The sequence below is a fragment of the Salvelinus alpinus genome, chromosome 2 (genome assembly GCF_045679555.1).
Source record: "Salvelinus alpinus chromosome 2, SLU_Salpinus.1, whole genome shotgun sequence".
NCBI classification, from domain to species: Eukaryota; Metazoa; Chordata; class Actinopteri; order Salmoniformes; family Salmonidae; genus Salvelinus; species Salvelinus alpinus.
The window spans coordinates 73,448,834-73,467,588 of NC_092087.1; the positions used below are offsets into that span (position 1 = coordinate 73,448,834).

The 18,755-nt window shown below is 41.4% G+C and overlaps 2 protein-coding genes across 4 annotated transcripts in view; both read right to left on the minus strand.

Moving 5' to 3' along the window:
- Positions 1-4,110, minus strand: part of LOC139567730 (patatin-like phospholipase domain-containing protein 6) — a 40,644-nt gene extending 36,534 nt beyond the window's left edge. For all 3 annotated transcript variants that reach the window (XM_071389187.1, XM_071389188.1, XM_071389186.1), the window contains exon 1: positions 3,985-4,110. The gene's annotated coding sequence lies outside the window, so the exon portion shown is untranslated. The remainder of the gene's footprint in view (positions 1-3,984) is intronic.
- A 9,112-nt stretch (positions 4,111-13,222) lies between these two features.
- Positions 13,223-15,831, minus strand: LOC139567731 (homeobox protein MSH-C-like). The gene is made up of 2 exons (XM_071389189.1): positions 15,310-15,831; positions 13,223-14,782 (listed from the first exon to the last, which is right to left on the minus strand). The coding sequence occupies exons 1-2, from the start codon at positions 15,743-15,745 to the stop codon at positions 14,367-14,369; spliced, it is 852 nt and encodes a 283-aa protein (XP_071245290.1). The 5' UTR covers positions 15,746-15,831; the 3' UTR covers positions 13,223-14,366.
- Between the last annotated feature and the right edge of the window lie 2,924 nt (positions 15,832-18,755).

An 18,755-nucleotide genomic window follows, 5' to 3' on the forward strand; every position in this document is an offset into this window, starting at 1 on the left:
GTCCCAAACAGAAAGATAATAACAGTGCTCCAATGACACACAGGCAATTTGGAACACATGATCCAGAGAGAGACAATCCTACCGTGCCCAGTTGACATTGGACTACCCCCCCCCCCCCCCCCCTACCATCTCCCTGAGGGCTGGTCCTCTAAGAGGGTTTACCCCCCCAGCCCTATTTGGGTTACTACTCCTGGGATTTAGGCCTAGCCCTGACCAATGAAACTCCACCCCCATCTGTTCCCTTCATCTCTCCTCTCTCCATCCCTCCCTCTCTCAACCCATTTGTTGACACAAACAAATGCAAGTATGCAAAACAAACAAAGTCTTTACAGGCTACACGCTGAGCACAGACAAACAAGCAGCTAGCTTTGTATTCAAACCTCCATTGACTCCCACTGAAACTGATCAAACATACCCTAGCTAGGCAAACAGAAAGATATTTAGCCATACAAGCTAATGTGATATGGTTAAGGCCTACTACAGTGCATTGGGAAAGTTCAGTGCATTCCCTTCCCCTTTTCCACATGTTGTTACGTTACAGTTTTATTCTAAAATAGATCAAATTTTAAGAAATCCTCAATCTACACATAATACCCCATAATGACACAGCGGGTGAAAAATGTTGAGCTCAGGTTCATCCTGTTTCCAGTGATCATCCTTGAGATTTTTCTGCAACTTGATTGGAGTCCACCTGTGGTAAATTCAATTGATTGGACATGATTTGGAAAGTCACACACCTGTCTATATAAAATGTCCCACAGATGACAGTGCATGTCAGAGGAAAAACCAAGCCATGAGGCCAAACTGAGCAAACAGGGGAGAAGGGCCTTGGTCAGGGAGGTGACCAAGAACCTGATGGTCACTGACAGAGCTCCAGAGTTCCTCTGTGGAGATAGTTGGCCTTCTGGAAGGTTCTCCCATCTCTGCAGCACTCCACCAATCAGGCTTGTATGGTAGAGTAGCCAGACGGAAGTCACTCCTCAGTAAAAGGCACATGAAAGCCTGCTTAGAGTTTGCCAAAAGGCAACTAAAGGACTCTCAGACCATGAGAAACAAGATTCTCTGGTCTGATGAAACCGAGATTGAACATTTTGGCCTAAATGCCAAGCGTCACATCTGGAGGAAACCTGGCACCATTCCTATGGTGAAGCATGGTGGTGGCATCATCATCATCATGCTTTGGGGATGTTTTTGAACTGCAGGCACTGAGAGACTAGTCAGGTTTGAGGAAAAGATGAATGGAGCAAAGTACAGAGAGATACTTGATGAAAACCTGCTCCAGAGCGCTCAGGACCTCAGACTGGGGTGAAGGTTCACCTTCAAACAGGACAACAACCTTAAGCACACAGCCAAGACAATGCGGGGTTGGCTTTGGGACAAGTCTCAATGTCCTTGAGTGACCCAGCCAGAACCCAGACTTGAACCCGATCTAACATCTCTGGAGAGACTTGGAAATAACTGTGCAGAAACGCTCCCCATCCAACCTGACAGAGCTTCAGAGGATCTGCAGAGAAGAATGGGAGAAACTCCCCAAATACAGGTGTGCCAAGCTTGTAGCTAGACTTGCCAAAGCGGCTTCAACAAATTACAGAGTAAAGGGTCTGAATACTAATTTTTAAAAACCTGTTTTGCTTTGTCATTATGGGGTATTGTGTGTAGATGGATAAAAAATCAAATCTCATCATTTTAGAATAAGGCTGTAACACAACAAAATGTGGAAAAGGTGAAGGAATCTGAATACTTTCCAAATGCTCTGTATGTACTTTTGAACCCCAGCTAAAGGGATAATCCATGACATCATGGTCTAGGAACCAGAGGCCAATTATTATTTTTTTGACCTTTATTTAACTAGGCAAGTCAGTTAAGAACAAATTATTTTCAATGACGGCCTAGGAACAGTGGGTTAACTGCCTTGTTCAGGGGCAGAACGACAGTTTTGTACCTTGTCAGCTCGGGGATTCGATCTTGCAACCTTCCGGTTACTAGTCCAACGCTCTAACCACTAGGCTATCTGCCACCCCCGAGAGCTGCATTGGATGATCCAAGAGCTGCATTGGATGAAATCAAATCCGAGAGTGGCTGACAGTGGACTGTCATATTGCATAGCCTGTCACAAACAGACCTGAAACAGGATGAGTAGTGTCAAGGTCTATTCTTTCAATTCAATTCAATTCAAGGGGCTTTATTGGCATGGGAAACATGTGTTAACATTGCCAAAGCAAGTGAGGTAGATAATACTACCTCACTTTCTCTACTACACTCTCATCCTCCACCATTCATGTGTTTGACTCACTTAACCAACTGCTGAAGCAAAACTTTAAGTACCCAAACTACTGAATATCCCTATGTTTATAAATGCTCACTTTAATGAAATACCATGGTAAACTAGGCCTAGCCATGATTCCACCCAGCCAAGCAGTACTGTCTGGCTCTGGAAACATCACATGCTCTGTTGGGCTGTGCTGTATAGACAACAAGGAGGCCCAGGGTAATCATATAGAAAAGGAAAACATATACGTTTCCATTTGCTCATCATGACATTTTCCCTGCCCCTCACTCACAGTTGCAGTGCCAGGCTTTGGTCGTGGAAAGAATTTGCTCTCGAAGGATAAAAGACAATCCATCAGGCAAACAAAGTACTGCGTGTCCAATGATCCCAAGAACGAGTTGCCGTGTCCCTTCATGCCATCTCAGTGAACATTAAGTGTCGTTGTATATACTATTGTGTAACACCTAGGTCTATGCTAACTCTATTGCATTCATTGCGCTCTACTACTACAAGGCTAGCAGAATTATTACAGAGTAATAAGATCAGTCAGTGAAAACAGTAAATGTTACAAATCTCCTCTAGCAGAGCAGACACTAGAACTGTCTCTCTCACACTCTCCAGTAACACCTCCATATAGCTTGGTGGCTATTCCCATTGTCCTCATAAAACAATGCTGCCAGTGTTGATGTCCCTAGGCCAGGCATGGACTAACTCCCTTTCCCTCTCTCATCATTCCTCCTCCTCTCCCTCTCACACCAGGAGCAATAATAGCACAACCAAGCTCGTTTTATTTACGTACACTGCACATTCTGAGCCAGGGATTAACAGCAACAACAACAGCCTATAGCATGTTGTTTCTACTGGGGCCTGTCAGACCCCAGAGAACAGACAAACTACTGTGGGGACTATGGACTGGAAAATAGGCTAGGCCTACTAGCTTGCTCAAATTAATTGGTCTTGCCCTTTTTGCGTGTTTAGTTTCAGATAACTATACAACAATACATGGCTTACTGATTTGGCTTGGAAATGTTTTATTGCAAATAAGGATGGCATCGTTACTGTGGCATGGTAGTTGGGCAGTACAGCAATGACAGAAAGTACATGAACTATGACTTAGCCAACTGGAAAGCCCATTAGAAACTTGAACTCAATGAAGTAATCTCATTATTTTGTAGCTAACGTTAGTTAGCTAGGTACATAGCTAACGGTTACAATGTGTGCCTCTACACCTCAACATTCAGTAGCCTAGTTACAGTAGCTAGCTAAGTTGACACGCTTTGAAACAGCAGGCAAGCATCATACACCTCGCTAGCTAGCCGTTAACTATAGTCCCCTCTAGTTAGCATTGGCTTATGATGACCGATGATGTCAACACACAAAACAGCTAACGTTAGATCGTTGTTTACGATGAGACCAACCAGCCGTTGAGAAAAAAAATCAAATTTAATGTACAAATAGGGTCGCTTTCGAATTTCACCAAGTCGGCCCGTGTAGAAAAGCCACCAGAATCTGGTTAATGCAAAGATGCTGTATTTTGACCTCCGCAGGGACAGTGCTTATTGATTGACATGCTCGCGCACTATCTGGACATTGGTGACACACTCTAACACAAAGACTCATACATATGTCAATGTATGCAGCTAGACATACCTCCCACTAGCAATTTCATGATATTTATCGACCTGTCAAGTGAATAAAACGATAACCGCCCTTACCTGAACTGCGTGTTTCTTGTCAATCTTTACAGTACTGTCAAATAACACCAATAGCGGAAATTATCTGTATCATAACTCCTCCTATTTTATTCTACACGAGCCGCAGGCCAATCCAAATCTGATATTGTGGATATCTAATCCAATCTGCATCCAGGGATGAAATGTTTTAACATAGCCCGCCTACCTTTAGATAGATATGAGAGAAGTAGCCAATCGAACTGCAAGGTTGAAAAGGGGACGCTACAAATAGACCTGTGATTGGCGAGGTGTATATGACTGACGATTACACTAACCAGTAACAAGAGACAACAAATCAAAAATGTACTGTACAAAGTTTATTATCATGCATGATTTTAGTAAATTCATCTTGATAACTGAACACTCACTTTAGCTGCTAATAAAATATTTATGATGGATCATTGAACCTGACTACAAACGAATGACAATACATCTCGATCAACTGGGTATGTAGCCCATGACATTGCCAACTTTCTACAGGTGCCATCATTATAATATTAAATAAACGTTTTGTGTCAGTTTTTTAATCAGAATCTTCAGACATCTACCAAGATGTATATTAGATAGAAAAGATAAGGCAACAATTTATAAAATATAATGATATTCCTCAGTGCTCATCAGTATTTAGTATTGTATGAGGGATGATTGATTCAATCACTATTGTTATGGTTTAAAGGCCCTATAACTAGGGCAATGCCACAGCCAAAACGCTAGGCCATCTCCTCTTTTCTCTGTAAACCAAGTCACTCGGTCCTCACATGGTCTCTCCTATCATTGCTATGCGGATGACACTCAACTACTCTTCTCCCCCCCTTCTGACACACAGGTGGCGACACGCATGTCTGTGTGCCTGGCAGACATCTCACCTTGGATGTCGGCCCACCACCTCAAGCTCAACCTCGTCAAAACAGAGCTGCTCTTCCTCCCGGGAAAGGCTTGTCCGCTTCAAGACCTCTCCATCACGGTTGACAAATCCACAGTGTTCCCCTCCAGGAGTGCAAAGAACTTTGGCGTGACCCTGGACAACATCCTGTCGTTCTCTGCAAACATCAAAGCAGTGACTCGTTCCTGCAGTTTCATGCTCTACAACATCCATAGAGTACGACCTTTCCTCACACAGGAAGCGGCGCAGGTCCCAATCCAGGCACTTGTCATCTCCCATCTAGACTGCTGCAACTCTGCTTGGCTGAGCTCCCCGCTTGTGCCATCAAACCCCTGAAACTTATCCAGAAGGGCGCAGTCCGCCTGGTGTTCAACCTTCCTAAGTTCTGCCATGTCGCCCCGCTCCGCCATATACTCCATTGGCTTCAAGTCAAAGCTCATATAATCTTCAAGGTCCTGATGCTTGCCTACGGAGCAGCAAGGGGAACTGCACCTCCTTTCCTTCAGGCTATGCTCAAACCCTACATCCTAAACCGAGCACTCCGTTCTGCCACCTCTGGTCTCTTGAACCTCCCACCTCTACAGGAGGGCAGCTCCCGCTCAGCCCAGTCAAAGCTCTTCTGTCCTGGCACCCCAATGGTGAAACAAGCTTCCCCCTAAAGTCAGGACAGCAAAGTCCCTGCCCATCTTTCGAAACTGTCTGAACCTCCCCCCCCCCACCCCTCCCCAAAAAGGCACTTCTCTTTTCCCGCTAGCACTGACTTTGCTAATTAATACTTTGTTGAGGGAAAATGAACATTATACGATTGATGTGTTGTCTCACCTAGCTATCTTAAAATGAAGGCACTAATTGTAAGTCACTCTGGATAAGAGTGTCTGCTAAATTACTAAAATGTAATCCATACAGTAATTCAGCATTGACATAAATAAATTCAGCTAACGACAAACAACACTTAAATCATTCACAATACTCATTTCATACATTAGTGCAAGTATGAAAAGTGTGCCGTGAGCCGAGGTAACTAAACTCAGCAAAAAAAGAAATGTCCTCTCGCTGTCAACTGTGTTTATGTTCAGCAAACTTAACATGTGTAAATATTTGTGTGAACATAAGATTGAGACATAAACTGAACAAGTTCCACAGAAATTGAATAATGTGTCCCTGAACAAAGGGGGGGTCAAAATCAAAAGTAACAGTCAGTATCTGGTGTGGCCACCAGCTGCATTAAGTACTGCAGTGCATCTCCTCCTCATGGACTGCACCAGATTTGCCAGTTCTTGCTGTGAGATGTTACCCCACTCTCCCACCAAGGCACCTGCAAGTTTCCGGACATTTCTGGGGGGAAGGGCCCTAGCCCTCACCCTCCGATCCAACAGATCCCAGACGTGCTCAATGGGATTGAGATCCGGGCTCTTCACTGGCCATGGCAGAACACTGGCATTCCTGTCTTGCAGGAAATCACACACACAACGAGCAGTATGGCTGGTGGCATTGTCATGCTGGAGGGTCATGTCAGGATGAGCCTGCAGGAAGGGTATCACATGAGGGAGGAGGATGTCTTCCCTGTAACGCACAGCGTTGAGATTGCCTGCAATGACAACAAGCTCAGTCCGATGATGCTGTGACACACAGCCCCAGACCATGACGAACCCTGCACCTCAAACGATCCCGCTCCAGAGTACAGGCCTCGGTTTAAAGCTCATTCCTTCGATGATAAACGTGAATCCGACCACCACCCCTGGTGAGGCAAAACCACAACTTGTCAGTGAAGAGCACTTTTTGCCAGTCCTGTCTGGTCCAGCGACGGTGGGTTTGTGTCCATACGCGACGTTGTTGCCGGCGATGTCTGGTGAGGACCTGCCTTACAACAGGCCTACAAGCCCTCAGTCCAGCCTCTCTCAGCCTATTGCGGACAGTCTGAGCACTGATGGAGGGATTGTGCGTTCCTGGTGTAACTCAGGCAGTTGTTGTTGCCATCTTGTACCTGTCCCGCAGGTGTGATGTTCGGATGATTAGGCCACTCTTGGCCATGATTACAGACACCTGTGTATCTTTTGACACTATAAACGAGTCATCCCGCAGTGTTTGTGATTATACCCTGATGAAGACAGCTTGGCTGTCGAAACGTTGGATATTACATTTTTGCATCTGAGCTCCTAGAGTGTGCGACACTCCTTTATTTTCAAGTTTTCTACTCCGCTAGCCAGCACCTCGCCTAAATAGGTGTGCGTTTCTTTTTTGTCTAGATTTTGATGTTCGGATGTACCAATCCTGTGCAGGTGTTGTTACACGTGGTCTGCCACTGCGAGGACAATCAGCTGTTTGTCCTGTCTCCCTGTCTTAGGCGTCTCACAGTACGGACATTGCAATTTATTGCCCTGGCCACATCTGTAGTCCTCATGCCTCCTTGCAGCATGCCTAATTAGGCATGTTCACGCAGATGAGCATGGACCCTGGGCATCTTTCTTTTGGTGTTTTTCAGAGTCAGTAGAAAGGTCTCTTTAGTGTCCTAAGTTTTCATAACTGTGACCTTAATTGCCTACCCTCTGTAAGCTGTTAGTGTCTGAACGACCGTTCCACAGGTGCATGTTCATTAATTGTTTATGGTTCATTGAACAATCATGGGAAACAGTGTTTAAACCCTTTACAATGAAGATCTGTGAAGTTATTTGGATTTTTACGAATTATCTTTGAAAGACAGGGTCCTGAAAAAGGGACATTTCTTTTTTTGCTGAATTTAGGTAGGTGAGTCTAGGTGCCACATTCAACCTGCAGCCAAATACATGCATATACTGCCACCCAGTGGTACAAACGTGTCAGTACACCATAGCGTTTATTATCTGGGATATTCTACCTGGAACATATCTTTGACATGTGTATCGCATTAGTGGAAACTCACACTGTTCTCAAAGCAGGCTGCCGGTTTTGACAAGCAGAAGTGACATTTCGTAACAGGTTAGGTAGTATTACACAGCAGGTTAGGATAATTAACGTGGCAGGTTAGGAGAGCGTTTCTAAAACTCGGTCCTGCCCCCCCACTTCTCCAGCTGAGAAGACAGGGAGAGGTAGAACAGTGAGGACAGTATGGACTTACTCCATACTCCAGTTTGCAGCGTGTGTGTGTCAGTGAGAGTGAGTCTTCTACTCTATGCATGTATTGGATGGGTACCTCTGTTGAATAATGAACAATGTGGGCCTTGGATGCCTCCAAGTAGGTAACTGTATTTTTATTCTGAGGGATAAGAAGATACCATTACCTCAGAGCAAAATGCCCGGACAGACACACATTTCAGAGATGAACAGAGTCAAATAATGTAAAATATTTCTAACATTAGGGCTATGCGTTTTTCCTGACCATGCACTGCCCATAGAGATAGAGGACTCTAGTGCTCAAAATCCTGTTTTAGCCTGGGCAGCACCATTGAGGACTTTCAACATTTTGAAGGAGTTAACTGGGTGGAACATCCTATGGGTTAAGGAAGGCTCACATAATTCCACCTGGGGCATCAAGAGGAACCAGCCCATGAATTATACTCATTAGCAAACATGAGTATACATCGCCAACCTTGGCTTTATACCTGTTCAAACAACACATCCAGGTGGCAGTATGCACCCATTCAGCTTGTTTACCAACTCATAGTGGTAGTAGAAGAGAATGGACAACTTCAAAATGGAGATGGCCTCAATGGCGTTGACTGTGCGCTCACAGCCATAATGGAACAGATACACGAGTCCATTGCCCCATTGGTCCAATATTGCTAATAAATTAAATATTGTTATTAGATCATGTATAAAGTGTATAATTGCGGGAGTTGATATTCTTTGTCAAAGATTGTATTTGATGAAAGTATTTGGTAAATGAGTGCCACTGACTTGGCAGAGATGGCATCGCTACGCATCTTCAAATCAAATCAAATGTTATTTGTCACATGCGCCGAATACAACAGTGAAATGCTTACTTACAAGCCCTTATCCAACAATGCAGTTTTAAGAAAATACAAACAAAAAGTAAGAGATAAGAATAACAAATAATTAAAGAGCAGCAGTAAATAACAATAGCGGGGCAGTACAGAGTCAATGTGTCAATGTGCGGGGGCACCGGTGTTGAGGTAATTATATACATGTAGGTAGAGTTATTAAAGTGGCTATGCATAGATAATAACAAAGAGTAGCAAGCACCAAAGGAGGGTAAATCCATTTGACTTTTTGCCCGCACCCCTTGTGATTTGAACGAGACCTTCCACACATATTTTCCCATTGATTTATTTGACCATTTTAAAACACAAAACAACCACACATGTAGATACAGTACCATGCCATTTAAAATCACCGAGGATGACACAAAAAGTTTAAACGTATTTCCATTGTGGTCCTCATGAAAATACATGAAAACAAAATATACACAAGATTATAACATGGAAACAAAATACATCTCATAAATAGGGACGAAAATGTAAAAGGAATAAAATAGATGACCATGTAACGTTCATTGAAAACTATTATACTTTCTTTAAGCCTGTGCAGTTTTAAAGCATTTTGCCCATAAACCATTTCTTAAGGTTAACCTTAAAAGTCCCTAACGTAGGAATTGATATTATATGGTTTGGTACACCATTCCATTCCTCTGCACCAGTGTTAAGGAAATTGCTTTTTCCAGATATGCTCCTATATCGCAGCGGTCTGATATTGGCAACATTGGCTTTGGTGTGATGGCTATGAGAGTCAAATCAATTCAAATTGTATTTGTCACATGCGCCGAATACAACAGGTGTAGCCCTTACAGTGAAATGCTTACTCATCACCCCTTAACCAACAATGTAGTTTTAAGAAAAATAAGTGTTAAGTAAAAAACAAATAACAAATAATTAAAGAGCAGCAGTAAAATAACAGTAGAGAGGCTATCTACAGGGCGTACCGGTATGTACTGGGGGCACATGTTAGTCGAGGTAATTGAGGTAATATGTACATACAGGTAGAGTTAGAGTGACTATGCATAGATAATAAACAGAGAGTAGCAGCAGCGTAAAGGGGGGGATGAAAATAGTCCGGGTAGCCATTTGATTAGCTGTTCAGGAGTCTTATATAAGAAGCTATTTGGACCTAGACTTGGAGCTCCGGTACCGCTTGCCGTGCGGTAGCAGAGAGAACAGTTTACGACTAGGGTGGCTGGAGTCTTTGACAATTTTTAGGGCCTTCCTCTTCCTCCGACACACTGCCTGGTATAGAGGTCATCTAATGAAAGTAAAATAACCAGACACGTAACTGGGGGCATGGTCATGTATTTTTTATTTTACCTTTATTTAACTAGGCAAATCAGTTAAGAACAAATTCTTATTTTCAATGACAGCCTAGGAACAGTGGGTTAACTGCCTTGTTCAGGGGCAGAACGACAGATGTGTACCTTGTCAGCTCGGGGATTCGATCTTGATACCTTTCGGTTACTAGTCCAATGTATAACTTTAAAAACCATCAACAGTTTGATCTGCACCACCCAGAGATAAACCGGAAGCCAGTTCAGTTTCCTGAAACGATTAGGACCAATGTGCATCCTAGAGCTGAGCTTGAGTATAATTTTCATTAGTTTGTTTTGGGCCGTTTGAAGCTTGAACCATAAGATACAAGCATAGTCATAGTGGCACTGGATCGGAGATGTTGTCAGGGTCCTCATAGTCTCTGTATCCAGGAACTTGGCTACTCTTGCCAAAAAACTTTGTCCTGGAGTAAACCTTCACAATGACCTTCAGAACCATTAGTTCACCTGTCATGTGTTGGTCCAGTTAACATCCCAAGTATGTAACATAGCATCTTTCCTTCACCGCTACACCATTACACTTGACTGAGAAGTTGGAAGATTTTCTCACTTTGTGTTTGCAACCAAACAGGATACATTCTCTCTTGCCTAAATGCAGTAAACCAAGCTAATATTTTGGGTTCTGAAAGGGTACAACAGTTGAACTAAGCTCATGAGGCATTTATAAGTTATATTCTTCAAGGATCAATGGGTAAATATCATTAATTTATAAGTCCAAAAATGGATGTAACTCAGACCCATTCATATTTTAATATGTTGTAGCTTAGAGCCTGTTACATCATCTGAGGTTTTAGTGTTGTGCCCGCCATCGATTGAGACAAAACATGCTCTTGAATACAGGGTGGGTGTCATGCTTTAGCTGATAAATGTACTAAAATGGGAGTACAATTTATTTATTTTTACCCAATTTTTTTTCTCCCCAATTTCGTGATTACTATCTTGTCTCATAGCTGCAACTCCCCAACGGGCTCGGCAAAGGCGAAAGGTCGAGTCACGCGTCCTCCAAAACATGACTAGCCTGACCTAGTTTGGGAAAACCCTGGTGTGAAGGGATAGGTCCATTCTATTTCTATGATTGAAATGACACCCACCCTGTATTCAAGAGCATGCTGTGTCTCAAACAATGGCCGGCACAACACAAAAACATCAGATGATGTAAAGTAGGGTCTAAGCTACAACATATGGGAATATGACAAATATCAGAGTTAATTAGTTTTTTAGATAATTGACGTTAAAGATTAAAATGTTTTTTTTTTTTTTTTTTTAAATCCTTTTGACAACCCTGTTTACAAGCTTTTAAATTATATTAAACTCAACCGTTTATCTTTTCCAGTGATGAAGACATGGATGTCTCATGGTATGGTAGGGTATGCAAAAGGAGTCAACTTTGAGCACCTTTATCTCCTGAATGTTTTGACATTGAGGTCCAAAAACTCACTTTCTGACCAATTCTTCCATGGACAAACATGTATGGAAAGTTTTGTTAAATCAAGGGATGCTGTCAAAGTGACTGGATTCAAATGGATTTACCCAGGAGAAATGCCAAGACACATGATGGATTCAGTTGGGTATTGGTATTGGGTTTGCTAAGCTGCCATTTCTGTACTGCTGTCAAGAAACAATGTGGTGACACTTGAAACAGTCACATGTCTTGAATTATACAAGCATGCCAACGCTTGTACTTTTCTTCTGCAGGTGAGCAAAACGCTGTTTAATCATTGCAAGCACTAATATAAAACTGCATTTTCAATGCTAACTCTGCAAACTAAACGTTCGACAACCTTGCAAGTTGTTAGCACCAATATTACAGCCAAGGTCGGAATGCAAACACATGAGATTTCAGACGAACGCCTACGTGTGGAAAAGGTAACAATAATAATTATATGCCGTGCAGGACAAGCACACGTTGCATGGTATAATATTTTCATAAATTACATTGCTGCAAAAACGTTTTATTTACGATACTTGAATTGACAAAATACCTCATACACGTCCATGTGTTTACCCACACTGCGCAACTGTGGAAGTGCTTCTATTTCTTTGGTGCATCCATTGGTCGGGAAACAAATGAGTGTATATCGCCCACTACCGTGTTGGAGTGTGAAGTGGTTCCAACACGAGGACCCTTGCGCACCACTCAAATCACGACGGGTTTCTTGGAGATTGTCATATTTCGAAAATACTGAACATCCTCCCAATTTCGCTATTGTTCCCTAGGCTACTTGGTGGTGAAAAATGCAATATCATTCCAAAACTGTTGCCTAAACCACCATGGGAGAAATGAAGGCACGTCATCACTTGTTGAGTAGGCCTATACGAAATGCTTGGTCATTGATGATACAACGGTTAATGTGCAATTAAGAAATATATTGAATAATACTGGTTGAAATCTACTGTTATTGTGTTTAATATGACAGAGATTAATAAAACAATCATAGCATCCAAACGTCATTGGTAGTTTCAACTACCGTTTAGTTTATCAAATGGCCACAAGACACAAATAAAACAATATATCAAGGAAAAATCTTATGAAAGCGTATGATTATAATTATTATTAACATTTTAATACATGGTTATCATAGGAGTACGGCTATTAGTGGTAGTGATGGGCATATTACAACAGCCGCGCAAGTCTAGTCTTGTGAAGGTAGCCTATAATTTCCGTTTTTCTTGTCAAAGTAGGCCTAATTCGCACAACTATTACATTGTTAAGAAACATATATAGCCTAAGGATATTGTTCGTTTAAACATGGCAAGTATCAAGAAAAATTTTGCAGTTTTTGTTGCAGCAATTTACCATTTCAGTCGTCATAGATGAACGAATTATACAAATGTTATTCAAAATAGGTGGAGGCTAAATACTGAACCTTGAATTTAGAAATTGTTCTCACATTTCAAATGAAGAGAAAATGAGGAGAAAATGTAGGCCTACATTGGTTCCTGTCAAGACAATTTTCCCTTTCAATCTTGATGTTCACCGTGTGGTGTAATCAGTGTTCATTGACCGAGACAAAAGCATTTCAACAGAAGTTTAAATTATAATGTTTATTTACTGAGCTCAGTTTTTACAGGTATAAGTGAATAATTAAAATAAGACCATGTATGTACACAGTACAGATACAGAGATATTTAATAAATATCAATATTCCTGCGTCTTCTTCCATCAGAGTTGCAGGACACGTGAACACTATTTACAATGATATTATTTATATTTCTTGAAAATAAAATCAATTTTATATCATACAAATATCCCATTTGTAATTGGTCTTAAGTCCTCTCATAGTAAAAAAGTACAAATTGTTTATGCACATTTGTTTTCTAAAGTAATATTTCACTCCATGAAAAGAAACCGGATTTACAGAGCTTGCAACTGGAAAGAAATGCGGCAAATGTACACATGCATAATCCTGTTGGTCATGATTTTCCATAATTGTATGCACGTACAATTGAATGTGAAAAATCGTCAATATTGAACAAATGAAACAAATGACAGACATTTTACAGTTCAAGTAAGCTTTTCGAGAGCTAAAAATAGGCCTAGTTGATATTTTAAGGCACTTTCAATAAGGCTGTTTTAAGTACTTGTTCGTTGCATGGCGCACAGGGCTATATATTATGCACGAGGATATTACCGTTGTCTAGGCCTGTTAAATTACATAAACTTAATGTTAATTCCCCCCCTTTGAGTATAATCGAAATGGATACAAAAATGTATAGGTCTAGTGATCAATTACACACGCTGCAAGTGGCAAACGGGTTGTGTTTTTAAGGCCTCACGTGCATTAACAACTTGAACATTGATAATTGCTCAACCATCAGAAATCGCTATCAGAAATATACAAAATAAGGCCTACAGGCCTTTGATATAAAATGATCTTGCAATCACCATCTTTCAATCAACAATGTGGCCAACATTTGGCTAAGCATGTCTAGGCATGAGAACATATCCCACAAGTATTGGCCTATTTGACTTTAATGAGCGTATACAACATATATCTAAAAATGATCTCTGTCGCGTAGACAAATATAGGCCTATGGGCTTTCTGGGAAATGTTGCCTTTCTGGAAAAATATCCATGTTTCAAACAGGGGGTAAAGTTAAGTGTTGCAACCATGTTTGAAGACATACAAATGACATAATTTTCTCTCAAATGTAAATACACAATCTAGGTCAAGACAAATAATACATTCCATAGGTGACAGGTCCACCGAAGAGTCCCGGAACAGGTAAAGTGGGCCTGGGGTAGGCGTTAGAATGTCCGTAGAGAGATGGAGAGCCCATGTGCGCTCCCAGGGGGAATGGCAGAGCAAAGGCAGGTAGCATGGGTTTCGACGCCAGTTTGTACTTTTCCAACTCGGCCTCCTGAAGTCTCTTGGCTTTAGCCCTTCTGTTTTGGAACCAGATTTTGACCTGGGTCTCGGTCAAATTGAGGGAGTTGGAGAATTCGGCTCGCTCTGCAATGGAGAGGTACTGCTTTTGTCGGAACTTCCTTTCCAGAGCGAGCAGCTGGGAGGTAGTGAAGGGCGTTCGAGGTTTTCGGTTGTTTTTATGTTTCCTTAAAGGACATGGAGGTGGACTTAAGCTTCCTGGGGGGACAAATAAATTAAAATGTATTGTTATTAAATGAAAAACTCAAGGACTGCTGACCCTTTAAAACAACACATTTCACTGCGCCTATGTGACAATAAAACGTTTTTTTCTTCCCAATTAGTCTCACCAAACAACGTATACATTTAAGGACATTGGCATAAGGTTTATTACTACACCGTGGCTTTTAATGGATAGGCCTACCAATTTCCCAATTCCAAAATAGGCCTATGACAAAGTTTGTCTAATGGTGCACAGTTTAGACCTATCAGGCTACTCTGAAATAACATTGTATTATTAGACTGATATAGGGACATTTCGAGTCAAATTCTATAGATTTTTGGATAGACAGGCACGACCACAGTGATGACAACATATGTAAGGTAGGTTTATAATGATCTACTATGTGAGGTAATAACGATCTAATAAATCAATAATAGACTAATAATAGAAAAACTACTACTATATATTATTATTATAATAGACAAACAATAGGGAATAGTTGGCCTAATTAGCAGGGACTTACGAGGGGGAGTCGAGAAAGATGAAGTCTGGAACCAAGTGCTCTGGTCTTTCTCACAAAATTCTTGATTGTCGTCATTCTGACAGTCCGACACGCTCTGCGAGCTTTCCGGGGAAACTTTCCTCTCAACGTAAAAAGTCCTTGGAGAAAACTGTTCGGTGATCTGCACCGCCGCCGCCACAGGCTTCGGTTGAACGAGACCCGAATCCGAGGAGGGAGAAGAATAGTAAGTCCTGCAGGTTGTTTTCTTGGAAATCAATGATTCGACGCTGAATGGAAGACTGCTCGTCTTACTTTTGTATCCTTTGTCGGTTGTCATATCTTTGGGTTGAAGTTCCTCACACTCCGTATCCGACACTTCTTTCTGGTGGAGTTTAATCTCGTGGGACGGAGACCCCGGTAGGCCAACGGGATTCATCTCAAAGGGGTACGGGGCCATACACCTCCGCCTGGCCAGCTCAGGAAAATCGAATCGCGTGCGAGAGTATAGCGTGGTGCTGTCCTCGCTGTCAGAATATTGCCCAGTAGCTCAACTCACTAGATGGGGTCGTCTATAAAAGGGCAGTAAGTGTTCCCCTCTCCGCGCCGTCCAATCATCGTCTCAACACGGCCTCGTGACGTTCCCAACCTTCCTTTCCTCCGTCCCCATTGGCCCTCTGCCTTCCAAGAGACATCAAGAGGCCCTTTGAAAGCAACAAGAAGTTTTAATCATACAGACCCCGTGCGGAGCTGGTGCATTGATAGCTCAAGGGTTTTTTTGTCTCCGCGGAACACAAAGTAGACCAATTTTAGCGCAATTAACCAGTGGGGAGGCCTCATGAGTATTTACATCCATTAGTTGAGCACTTATTGGAACCTTTTAATTAATTAATTTCGCACCCGAGAACGTTGTGATAAGATACAGAAGAATGCAAGGTTATAAAGGAATCCTTCTAAAGTATTAAATAGGCTAAAATAAAATATGAGAAAGGACAAAAAATAAGGATATACACAAATATACAAATAAATTGAAACTCATTAGAATATTAAAAGTCATATAACCATTTATGAACAGACATAATGGAGAAATAAATCGATTTGCTATGACTGTTTGTCACACAGCATTACGCCAATTTAAAGGCTGTCATGGACTTTTTTAAAGTTTACAATAGGCTCGGTTGAGAAGCAACAGGCGTTTTTTTTTCAGGTCAAACTATTTAATAAGCCAGACAAGTTGTGTTGTGGAAGGCGCCAGCCTCGGCGGGATCAAAAAGGAAGCTACCTCGGGGAGAAAAGGGAACGGTTAACTCCACTTAACCAGTTGTCCTCGAAATATTTTTCATAGTCCAGTGCATAGCTGCAGGAATGAGGCACAACCACTGACATTAAAGACGGTTTCATTTCTTGGAAGAAGAGAACAAACATAACTTGATCGGGTGATAAGAGGGGCAGTATTTCGAAAATGTTTTTGAAAATGATCATATTTCCACAGAAAGAATACACATCGAGCAACATTGAAATTAAAATAGTCAAATGAACAATGAGGAATTAAAAACAAAAATACAAACGATCAGGTAAAAAAGACAATGCAATGAATATTGATTTAGATGTATTTTTAAATAAAGCCTATTAATCTTTATAACAAATATGAAATATTTGGCATTTGCCATCAAATACCTTCCACAAAGTAAAGGAAAAAACAAACAATTAACAACTTTTAAAAAATACATTAAATATTAGAAAAAACAAAACATTTACTTGACAGTTTCGAATATCTGTGGTGTCCTGGTCTGATTTCATATGTGTAGACCTAGTTGTCTCTTATCACAAAACATTATATCGTAGCACTTTAAAGTGGCAGCATAGGCCTTATGTGACCACATATTATTTGAACATTAATGCCTTTGATTGAAGTGCCACCAGTACGCAAAATAAGCTCTTAAAGTTTAGTCTCTCATTTCCTTCAGGGGCGTTGTAACATAATGATTCTCTCAGACATTCTCCTTCACTAAAATCATCACTTCACCCCAGTGTCATTGACGTCAACTATCTTTCATGACGTGTATCATCTCAAAGCGTCGCCCTTCTGCACTCCCAACATGATACCAAAGTAAATAACACCATATAATCCAAGATGGCCTCCCTGGCATGGCCAACGCCACCTATCTCAGGACCCCACTGAAAGCCTGTTTGACTTCCAACAGTCATCAGCAGGATCAAATACACAATTAAGACTTGGTTAAGTGCAAAATGGCCACCTAGTAGGCCACAAGTGGGGGGTTTGTCTTAATTGAATTGCCTTAGCCCCATCGCTCTTAGGTTAATATTCTGGCAAGGAAGACACTTAGAGAGAGCGAGATAGTGCACGGTCACTCCAATACACTGGAGACCCACTCAGCCCTCTCTGGATTGTCTTTGTTACTCTTCACACTTCAATTTACAGCTTAGTTGGATTAAAGGGTGAATAATTCATTATTTGAATCTGGCCACTCATGAGAAGGCACGTGTGATTGGTTCACATTACTTGACCGCCAGTCAGTCCTATTTGGTTTATGACCTTATGTGTCCTTAACTCCTTAAAGATGCACTCTCAAACGTTTTGTATAATTTCAGCCACTAGTTTTGAAAATGGTGCTCACGAGCCAAATGTGGTCCCCATTTTTTGTGTGCTACATCATCCAATAGTGTACTACCTCATCCATTTTGTGTGATATGTTACGAATGTAGCAATTTTTATGATATCATACGATTTTTGCAATTTGTGTCATATGTTACGAATCCAATTAGTGCAATATGATTTAAATTTGTTGTGCTTAAGATCCCGGAGTCCATCTTTAAGTCACATTATGAATGAACTTGTGTCACACATTAACATTTGGTTTATGACCTCATATGACTTATGTCAAACCACATGACTGTCATGGTTGGACAACTTACCAAACTGACGTAGTTCTGTGGGCAATCAAGCTTTTTCTCAAAGCTACACAAGGACAGGAAAGATTGATTGGTTAACTCAGCGAAATGATGTTGCCTCGAGCAGCACAGTAGATATTGCGATGAGCGAGATGCACGACTTCGCTATCACACAAGGGTTCTTTGTAAGGCAAAGTGTTCTACCTAGAACCTTTAACATTCTAAGGAAGAAAGGATTCTTTGATGATTCTTTGGAAGGCAAGAAGGATTTTTTGGAAGGCAAGAAGGGTTCTACATAGAACCATATATAATATTTCCAAGCATGCTCTATTGCAGGGAGATTTTCAGAATAGTTTGTTTTACTGTAATATGTGTTTTTGCAAGTACATTGATTGGTTGATTAATTTTATGCTACACAAAAATAAATAACATACACTTTTCTAAACATCCAATCTGTACCCGATACTGAGATGGTTGTTCCAGTTTAGATGATTTTGGTACTCTCTGTATTCAGTCTTCCCTACCCTAGCAGTCATTCTGAATGCAGGTTGCAGGTG

Coding starts and splice junctions, on each gene's coding strand:
- LOC139567731 (XM_071389189.1), bottom strand. CDS start 15,745: ATGGCCCCGTACCCCTTTGAGATGAATCCCGTTGGCCTACCGGGGTCT. Junction 14,783..15,309: donor ATCTTTCTCGACTCCCCCTC/GTAAGTCCCTGC, acceptor TTGTCCCCCCAG/GAAGCTTAAGTCCACCTCCA.